A 10862-nucleotide genomic window follows, 5' to 3' on the forward strand; every position below is an offset into this window, starting at 1 on the left:
GTGCTGGCTTACCGAGAAGGAAAGCCATCTCCTCTTAGTCACCATGGTCTTCCTACTAACGCAGCCACTCCAACCTGGGGCTGCATGCATGTATGTGTGTATCTGCATCTCTCTGCTCGCATATCAGTGGTTTCTATCAAGGGCACCCCTGCAGGACACCCTTACGTCCTGAGATACAACCAAGACAAAAGGAACAAGCAGCGGGATGCAAACACGGAGACTTTAGGAAGCACCCAGGAAAGCTCCTTGACCCAGAGGCTCAAGAGCCCAGGATCCCAGATCTGGGTGAAGTCTGAAGGGCCACCCACACCTAACCCTCCCTGTCAAGAGAAAGCTGGCCCAGGGCCTCCACCTACAGTGGCCCTTCCCTGTCACCTCCGCACACCCACAGGCCAAAGGAATCCTGCTCTTTGGCACAGCCCCTCACTGGGACAAACGGACTCTCTGAGGGTAACTGTACAGCACATAAACTCCAGGGACAGGGAACGTTTGTGCCATTAGGAGACCTTTTGCCTAAGTGACTGCCATCCTTCCAAATACAGTCAGTTCCTGAGCACTGACTTTGCACCAGGCACCATCCTTGGCTCTAGGGACAAACATGAGCAAGATACTGCCCCTGTGATTCTCTGCTTCTGAGGGCAAACATCAGGAGCAGATAAAGACCTGGACCTGCACCAGCCGAACAGCTGGCCTGTGGTCTGCAGTTGCCTTTTGACTGTGAGAAAATATTCCCTTGGGTTGAGAGATCGTAATTCAGAAGTTTTCAGGTACCAAAAAATTCTGGGCAATAGAATAACATTTTAATTTGCTCCATTACATTGTTATGTATATTCTATAATGTGCGTATGTTACTTTCATAATCAGCATAAACAATCCTTAAAGGCAAATATCAAATATATATCCTCAAAAAGATATGAATGCTCACAGTGAGTTCATTCATAATGACCCCAAACTGGAAACAGACTAGATGTCCATTAATATGAGATGAATTAAAAGGCAAATAAAACAGTGGTATGCTCATACAATGGAGTACTAATTACCACTAAGAAGAATCAACTGCTGATAAAAGCGAGACCATGAATGAATTCCCAAAGCATCTGATCGAGGTAAAAAAGCGTCACATGAACGAGTACATTCTATATGAGTTCCTTTCAGTGAAGAGCTAGAACACGTACAACTAATGTAAGGTGGGGAAAAGCGGAACACTAGCTGCCTCTGGGGGTGGGTGGGGCTGGGGAACGACAGGGAACAGGATGCAGGGAATGTTCAGCGGCCATGGCAATCCTCTCTACCTTGATGGGTTTGGGTTACACAGGTGTTCAGCACTTTTCAAACCTCAGAGAATAACACTTAAAATTTGTGTTTTTCATTGTCTGGCAATTTTACACAAAGAACAAAACAAAACAGAACTCTTCCCAACATGCATAATAAAATATTTAGGAGGACATGTATCGATGCAGGCAATTTACTCTAAAATGTTTCAAAAAAAATTAGCTGATCTGAGGGCTGGACAGAAGGATAGAAAGATGGATAGACACATGATACAACAAATATGGTAAAATGTTCATATTAACATCTAGATGGTGGGGCAGATGCTCACAATAAAGTTCTTACAACTGTTGTTACGCTTAAAATTTTCGTAAGATGCTTGAGGAAATAAAAAATATGTGTAAAACAAAGAGCAGGTGCCAGCACTAGACTAGGGTAAAGAACATCTAGTAATCCATTAGTTAAAATAAATTGCCTCACTTAACAAAAACACAAAAATATGTGTCACTGGTTGGATATCCACCATGACTTGGTAGGTTATCGGGGTTGCTTTAATTCTGGAAAGCTAGCCAAGAGCAAGAGCTCACTGAAATGTGGCAAGGGACAGGGGAGATTTGGGAGAGAGAGAGCAAATGGGAGAATGACAGATGGGCAGTGACACACACTTAGATACACACACCACTTAGGCAAATAGGTGGTCGGAAGCCTCATGAACATATAGACACCCACACCCACACACCACACACACTAGTTGCCACGGGCTACCATTCCCTACCCCAGGTCTCCTACTGCAAGTATTGATTGTTAACCTCATAGAGCTGAAGTCATTAACGGGATATCCCAATTTATCAAGAACTGGCCACTACAGAACTTTAGAGCTGAAAGGATCCCAGGAAGATGTCCGCTCCTAGTTGCTGCCAAAGTTCTTTTTAAAGCTGTAGAAAGCGTACTTCAAATGAAATGGTGAGAGGCCACCGTGTGAAACAGGGAAGCATGGGGGTGTTCTCGTAGAAGCCAAGCTGGGGGCTGAGGCCTAGGTCCCTTGGGTTCTTGCATGGAAGCCTGGGGCTCTAAAAAATAATGTTACAGTCACTAAGCCAATCCAAGTCTTTTGTTTTACTGATCCCCAGACTCAAGCTCAGTGGTCAGTAACTCACCAAACACCACATACAGAGGGTCTCAAAAGCCTGGACTCCACGGAGCCAGTGCCTGGGACACCTACTTTGAACCACTAGATAATTCAATGACCTGGACTTGAAATGATGCCTGAACTCTCAGGCAGCCAGTGTCAGGAGTGCACAGGCTGATCTGTTTTCCTTGGTTCGTTTCAGCTCACAGTAGTATGACACGCTGGCAGTACAGGACATACGGAACCAGAAGTCTGCTTCTCTTCTGGAGGGAACATAAATGGCCTCCTCAGCCCGATTCCCCAGGCCTCCCAAGCCCCACCAGGCCTGGAGCAATGCTGGCAACGCAGCCAGTCACTCAAGGCCCCGCAGCTGAAACCCAGCCTGTTAAGTAAACATGACAAAGTTTACCCAGTTCCCGACAAAGTTACACCCATTCTGTCCCTCCCTCCTTCCCACATTCCTCAGCCCACAGGCAACCCTCCAAGTGGAGGAAGGCCTAACTGCTCAGCATTTAGACAAACAACGGCAGTCCACGCCAACAATGGGACTAGCTCTCACATGACCTCCCCCGGTGACTCCTTCCTGTGGGCAAGGAGCCTGGGACTCAGACCGCCTGCCAGCCCCAGGGGCGGGCCTGTGGCCGGCCAGGAGAGCAGAGGTCCACAGCCCACGCCTTCCCTGGGGACGCTGCCCCTCCTCAGGGGAGACTCCCTTAGACGTGCTGTGCCCTCCAGAACAGGCTGGATCTGCCGGTCCCACATGCTCAGACGAGAGGAGGGAGGCATTTTCTCATGCCGCCCGCCTGTCTGAGGGCATCTTCTGTCATCAGCCACAGAAAGGGCTTGGAGACTTTCCAGAAAATATGGAATGCCATGAGCTTCCTTCTAGCTGTTCCCCCTTCACGGTCAGCCAGCCCGTCCTTCCAGGCCCTTCCAGGGCTCCCCACACGCCCCCCATCCCTCCATGTCCTTCCCGGCCTCTCCTAGTGACAGGCTCTTCCTGGGGACTTTCATCCATTCTCATGGCTCCCTGGCACCCTGGCCCCTGTGCACGGAGCCCTCCAGCCCGGATCTCTCAACAAGTCTAGACCGCAGTTCAGTTTGCTTCCCAGATGTCAGCCCCCAAATGCCCTCAGACACACAAATTCCAAGCTCAAGTGATCCCATGCCCACCCCAACCTGCTGCCCTTCCTCCTCCACTCTCCTGCCCGAATCAGACAATCCGGCCATGCCGTTCCCCAGCCCCGACAACCGAGTGGTCACCAGGCGCTGGGAAGCCTACGCCTCAAACAGGGCTCGCCGGCGCGCCCTCCCACCTGCACTGCCCCGGCCATTGGCAGCTCGCCTGCCCCGAAGGCTGAGTCAAGTGCCTCCTCAAGCTGGCCGAGCACCAGGTCTCCGTGGACACACAGATTCCCTCACCCACACCTGAATCAGAATCTCCATGGGTGGTGCCTGACAAGAGGAAGCTTCACAAGTCCCCCCTTGTGGATTCTGATGAACAGCCAGGACTGGGGAGCTGCTGGCCTCCCCAGTTTTCCTACTTGAGCCTCAACCCCTTTTCAACCCACCCTCTACCTGCTGCCATCCAAACCACTAGCAGTTTCTAGAACATGCCAAGCTCTTCCTTGGCCCTGTGCAGTGCATTTCTGTTCCTTCTACCCCCAGTGCCACCCCTCTCGTCACCGGTGAGTAAACTGCTCTGAGCAGTCGAGTGATCTCCAGACTGTCCTCCTCTGGGGCACTTTCCCTGCCACCCTCCCCGCCCCAGGCAGGCCAGACGCTCCCTTTCTAGAGCTCCCTCCGTTCCTTCCCCAGGGCTCTGCATAACTTCCCATCTCCCCACCCCCACTGGCATTTGAGCCTCGAGGGCCTCATCTTTGTGCCCTGGAACCCAATATAACAGTCTTCCCCATGCTGGCCCTCCATAAGCATCCTCTGGACAAGAATTCAAATCCCCAGGTGTTCCGTTGAACCAATAAAAGACTAGCATTGTATTTTAGTCTTTATGTCATTATTTAACTCTTTTGAACTACCCATATATAATGGATAAATCTAATTTTCCAGAGTTGTTAATGATATAGAGAAGTCTAAAAGCTGCTTAGATGGCCAAATGGAAAGCTACTGAACTTTGATCTTATTTTAGACAGAGACCCTGGACTGCTAGTCAAGATGCTTCTTTGAACTTCCACATCTGAGTTTCACCAGAACTTCTGTGAAGATGTCTCATGAATTCCTCATGTACAAGCAAGAGAAACAGTTGAAGGATAATATGTTTTGTGAATCTGTGGCTAAAACCAGTCATACCTGAGTCCTGATTGGTTAGCAAGAACAACTTGAGTCTCTAGAGGCATGCCGCAGAGCTCTACCGCCTCAGTCTCCATTCACTGCTTTACCAATAGCTTACTTACATGAAGGAAAGAACACATATGTATCTAACGTGCCGCTATGAAGTGCATGGGCTTCCTGAGAGTCCTCTGTGTGTGGGAAGAGGTCAGCTCCCTGCAGCGGGACGAAGGTGTTAAAGGTGAACTAAGGTTGGTTGTGGTAGAGGGAAGTATTAAGAACGCAGGTTCTTAATCGAGCCTCCATCACTTCTATGCAACCTTAGGCAACTTACTTAACCTGAACCTGATTGAGAGTAGGGTGGTGCCATTGGCACAGTTACGGACATCAGGAGGAGGTGAACTAAGGTTGGGACAGCAACATTTAACACATAGCACCGTTTATTCAGATTAAATGAAAGAAGGCACACAGGGTCCTGAAGATGGCGCCTGGCACATAAGTACTCACGACTGCAAGGAAAAAGTAAGCATCCTCCTCCTCATGCCCACAGCTCTCTGAAAGCAGGAAAACTCGTGCATGCACACATCAAACATTTGTGGAGCCCCCACTGCTCCCTGTTCTCTAGGAACTCTTGGTCCATAGGGGAGACAGAGAGTTAATGAGCTGTTACAAGTCACCGTGAAGGGTGCCCGGATGAGGGGCTGGCCGCCAAGATTTCTCAGCTCGCACCGAATTTGGAAGGTGCAGGCACTGGTGAGCAAACAGGTACTTCCAGTAGAGGGAGGCGCGGGTGCCGAGGCGCGCAGCGCGGTGAGGCTGCTGCAGCTTGGAGGCAGGTCGGGCAGGGCAGGAGCCCAGCGGGAGTGGGCAGCAGGGGGTGATGCAAAGAGGCGGGCCCTCGGGGCTGACAGTGACTCTGAACACGGCAGGGGTTTTTCTCAGAGGGATTTCAAACAGTGGAACTGCTATGTCAAATGCTCTGAACATTTCTAAGGCTTATTGCCAACGAGCTTTTGAAACAAGATGGGTCATTTTACACCTGGCCCAGCATCGACTGCTACCCTCACCAGGCTTCCTCCCAGAGGGGGCCCTGGTCCTCTGGTTCCCGATGCCAGCTCTCCGTCTCCTCTTTCCCCTGAGGGCTCTATCTCGGGCCCCTCTGCCTCCTCTCCCACCCTGAGCAGATGCACTCCCCAGTGTCCGGTCTCGGCCCTTCTCTCCCTTGGCGAGGTCCTCACTGCCTGGGCCTCACTTACCACTCCTGGGCAGAAGCCTCCCGGCCCATCCTCCAGCTGCCAGAGCAATGCCCTCTGGAAGCCCCTCACCACCTCCACCCCTGCAGGTGCAAAATTTGCCTTGTGACTGTCCTAAGAAATCTCTCCTCCTCCTGATGTCCTTAGCTGTGCCAATGGCACACCCTACTCTCAAGTCATCCAGACGCTCACCTCCCTGCCATCCTTGCTCCCTGCTCGCCCTCACGCTCCCTGGACACGTCTGCATTCTCACCTACCTCCCCCTGCCCTCTGGGCTCTGCCTCCATCCTCCATTTCCAATACCACAGCCCAAATTCTTTCCTAGACACTTAGGATGACCAGAGAATTCAGCTACCTGACTCCAGCCACTGTCCAGGGGTACAGAGTCCCATGGGCACTGCTGGCATTCCCAACTTGCTAAAACACTACCCCGATTGTCCCCCACTCCAAATCTTATCTGGGCTATAGAGCCCCAACCTAACTCTTTGATTGCCACAACTCTGCCTATCTCAGCTCTATTGCCCAGCAGGCTCCTCCATGTCTTGTAGGCCTCAGCAGATAGAATTACTTGACATTTCTCATTAATCAGAAAACTCCTTGAGAGGCAAGACTTACTTAAAAAAAATCTTAACCCTCCCTAAGCATAATGTTTTATATGGATAAAGTGCTAAATAAATGCTTTATGGGAGATAATATGCCTGTCTCCAAGGCATATGCAGTAAGGGAGATTAGACAGAGGCCAGGCAGGTAAAAGCAGCATAAAGTGGGTGAGTGGGGCTGCCAGGAGATCATGGGGTGGGCTCGGCTATCACACAGGAACCGGCTTCCACACTTGATCCCTGAGTGGACAGCCCACCAGGCACCCTGTTGCAGGGTCACTATTTGCCTCTGGATACAGAATGGGCTTCAGGTTGTTTTAAAACATTGTGTGGCTAAGATAATACAGGGAAGCAGAATGCCCCTGGGGGTTAAATGTGGCAAGGGGCCCTAGCCACAAACATTGACTTAGGCCAATCCTGTTTGCTGGCGACATATGTGGACTCAGTTTAATAACTCTTTAACCAAGCAAGCTCTGTATAGCCTAAACAGGCATCTACCCCAGTGGGAGAGTATCCCACCTCTGGAACTGGCAAAGTGGGAGCTGACTGACCACCTACAAGAGAGGTGGCAGCACAGGGACACAGGTGCCTAGCTGGATACAAAGTGTGTAGGGTGACCATCAAGGATTCTTCCGGCTTTGGGATTCTCAGATTTTCAGTCCATCCAAAACTCTTCCTTATCAGTTCTCCTACATGCACCTGGTACAGAGCTGGTATTTCATAAATATTTGTGAAATATTGATGGGAGCTCACACCTGTGTACTTTTGCTTCAGGAAAAATTGTTGCTTAAAATAGGTAATTATCAACACTTTCCTTTGTCCTCCAAAGTATCTTCCAAGAATACTATGTTCAAGAATTTTCTTTTACCTCCAGTAAGGTGAAGACCTAAGAACCACTGCTGGGTTGCTAATGGCTCACATTCTCCCTGGTGAAGCTGTTCTAGAACAGAAGCAGTTCAAACACTGTCCATTTACAACTCTAGTTAATGGAAACACATTAGAAGGGAAAGTGTGGTATTTGTACTATTACTAAGCAAAGTAGAAGACAAAAGTTTGCTTAAGCCACTGAAACCTTACAACTATCCTTCGTATCTAGGGCAAAAGCATTTTTAAACATAAAGCTAGGGCATGTGTTGGGGGAAATGGATGGATTTCAGTGTCATCCATCTGAATATTGGGGACCACAGATTTCCTCCACTAGGGTGTCGGAGGGTCAAGCTTTATGGCTACTCGAATAGGTTTTTTACACAAGGGCCAACACTTTCACACGTTTTATCCTAATAATTAACCCAACTTATCTCAGAAGACTGTGGGCATGGTGTGGGAAAGCTGCCCTTCCCAGATAAGGGGTGGAACGCGTGGCCCAGTGGAAGAGGAGGTTTCTAGAGGAATACTCTAGAGGGATTCCCAGAGTCAGGATGTATGTGAAAGATGCTATAGAAACTGTAAGCACCATGCAAACGTTAGATGAAGAGCTTGTGACAACATCAGGACCCCTGCACTCACAGAGGCCCTCACTTCCACTATGGGTGAGGCCTGGGCCACAGCCAGGCAGCTGCTCCTTCAGGCCTCAGATGAACTTAGGAGCACGTGCAGACATTTTGAAGACCTGGTAATTCTAGAGAGCATCCTGACTTCCCTGGTCCTGAGCTTCTGGGCCAAGTTGTTCAAAGGAGCTCCCAAGAAGACCGAGGAGGTCATGGGTGCTATTATTTGCCCGTGTCTACGATAACTACGTCCCCGTGGGCAACTCAGATTCCATTTGTGGTTCGGGAGGAGGCCGAGAGGCGCGGCGGCGGGACGCAGGGCTCGACGCGCAACCCCTGGGCGCCGGGAAGCTCGGCGGCGAGGCAGCCCTGGCGCTCGGTCCTCGCATCCCGAGGGCCCCGGGGGCGCCTTCCCCGCGGACAGAGGCCGGGGCTCCCTTCCCGCGGCGCGCGCGCCCGCGCACAGGTGCGGCCCGGCCCGGGCACAGTCAGCCTTAGCGCCGGGCCCGGGGTCGCACCGACTGCCTACCTGCGTGTACAGCGCGGCCACCTCCATGGGCGAGAGGCCAGGGCGGCGCGGGGCCGCGGAGGGGCGAGGCTCGGGACTGCGCGGGCGGCGGGGCGGCCCCGGGCGGGAACCGTGGCGCGGCGCCGCGTCAATCAGCGCCTGGCCATCTTGGCGGAGAAGCTCCCCGGCGGCCGGCGCTAACTCTCCCAGGGCTGCGGCCCATGCGAGGCAGGTCGCGGGTCGGTCCTTCCCGGCAGGCGAGCGCTCGCCGCGACCGGCTCGGGCGGCGGCGGGCAGGGCACGAGCCTCCTCGGGCTCGTGCTCAGCGGGGCGGGGGCCCACCTGCGGGGTCCGAGCGCGCGGCCGCGCGCAGCCCGAGCGGGGATTCGCTGCGCCCGGAGGCAGGAAGCAGGTGTGCGCTGGGGCGTGCCCGGCCCGGGCGTGAGCGCCCTGAGGTCGCCGCGGGTTCGCTGGGGAAGAGCGGAGGACGCGACCATTTCCATACAGAACCCCAGAGGATCAACAAACTATTAGAACTTGAAAGAGATTTCAGCCAGGTGACCATACGCAACATCAAATAAAAATGAGTGATGCTCCTTTCCATAAGTAATAACCATTTAGAAAATACGATAGAAAGTAAGATAGGAAATAAGATATTTACACTACCAATGAACATAAAACGTCTCCAGAGATTGCAGTAACAAAAATGCGCCCGGGCTTTATGGAGAACGCGTTTAAACTTCGCTTCAAGGACATAAAAAGAGGCTTGAATAAGTGGGGAGACATGCCATTTTCATGGATGGGAATTATAAAGTGTCAATTCCACCCAACTTAGTAATGTATTAGCCCAATGTAATTGAAATAAATATTCTAGCAGAATTTTTGGAAAATTGTATAATTTTATATTTTATATGGAATAAAAGTTCGTGCATAAGCAAGACAATTCTCAAAGCAAAGACCAAAGAGGCGAGATTTACCCTACCAGGTATTAAGGGATATCACAAAGCCATAGTCATTAAAAGTGTGTGGTAAGGGGAAGGATGAATGTATAATGGAACAGAATGGAGTCCACTGCCAGGGCCCTGCATTATATGGAAGCCTTGAGGACCAGACTGGGAAAGAAAAGATTATTTAATAGGTGGTCCCATTACATGAAAAAAAAAAAAAGTCCATGGCAATAATGTATCCAAAAATAAACTCCAGGTGGATTCATGCTTAAAACTTAAAAGTGAAACCAGGAAATTATTAGAAAAAATGAGATGTAGTATCTTTTAAGTACTGGGTTGGAAAAGAATGTCTTAAGATACAAAGTAGCACAGTCATAGAAGGGAAAAAAATGATGGATTTGCCATCAAAACGAAAGATTTCTGTTCAGTGAAAAACACCTTTCACAAAGAAAGGCAACAGACTGGGAAATAGTCTTGAAATTTAAACAACCAACAAATGATTAATTTCTATAATACTAGTCCAGAATATATAAGGAACTATTATAAACTGGTTAAAGAAAACATAGGAATTCCCAATTTTTTAAATTGACAAAATTAATAGTTGGCATATAGGGGCACACAAATGGCTAGTTAGCATATAAAGAGATGTCAGCTTTATTAGTCATCAGAAAAATACAGATGAAAATGAGATACCACTTTACACACATCAGATTGGCAAAATATTTAGGTTGGGCAACATCAAATGTTTCATAGATGTGAGAAAATAACTTTTTTGCTCACACAGCTATGGGAACTAGACTGATGCTAACATTCTAGAAAGTTGTTTGAGAATATTTAGTGAAAATAAGTTTAGACAGAAAAATTCTCACATAGTCACTCAAAGATAAGTAGATATCCATCACAACAGTTACATATCAAAGGGAAGGAAACAAATATACATTAATAGGAGAATGAATAAATAAAATAGTATATACACACAATGCTTTTAAAACTTTACAGTAGCTAAGTAGGAAATGGACATGATCTACCTATATCAACTCAGAGAGATATAAAAAACAGTGTTGACTAGATGTCTAGCACAAGTCTATATATTTAAAAGCTTGAAAGAACTGTAATACTATATACTGTTCATGGATAAAAGAGTATGAAAATATGGATGATAAATTGCAAAGTCATCCACTAAATATGCAAGAGTGGATATCTATGAGACTGAGGGAAATGAGATGGGGGATAAAGAAAAAAGGAGGACCAAAAAAATTTTGAGAGCCTGGCACTGCCCAATAGTGATAGGTGCCACAGAAAGAGAACTTTGATGCATTCAATTTTGTGTACCTATTGTCCAGAACAATAACATAGAGAAAAAGACAAGGCATAAAATGGGTAG

General features: G+C 49.1%; 1 protein-coding gene across 5 annotated transcripts in view; it reads right to left on the reverse strand.

The window, feature by feature from the left end:
- Nucleotides 1-8916, reverse strand: part of MYO5C (myosin VC) — an 88922-nt gene extending 80006 nt beyond the window's left edge. Inside the window, exons 1-2 of one of the 5 annotated variants that reach the window (XR_008992606.1) lie at nucleotides 2427-2850; nucleotides 2220-2339 (exon numbers count right to left, since the gene is read on the reverse strand). Coding sequence is in view for 4 of the 5 variants with exons in the window: in XM_057488810.1 (XP_057344793.1) it covers nucleotides 2220-2339; nucleotides 2427-2438 (132 nt within the window). In the remaining variant the exon portion in view is untranslated. Of the gene's footprint in view, nucleotides 1-2219; nucleotides 2340-2426; nucleotides 2851-8552 lie in introns of those variants that run through there. The other 4 variants (XM_057488810.1, XM_057488809.1, XM_057488812.1 and 1 more) reach the window with 4 other exon arrangements.
- Nucleotides 8917-10862: the final 1946 nt, after the last annotated feature.

This window comes from Manis pentadactyla, chromosome 11 (genome assembly GCF_030020395.1).
Source record: "Manis pentadactyla isolate mManPen7 chromosome 11, mManPen7.hap1, whole genome shotgun sequence".
In the NCBI taxonomy this organism is placed as follows: domain Eukaryota; kingdom Metazoa; phylum Chordata; class Mammalia; order Pholidota; family Manidae; genus Manis; species Manis pentadactyla.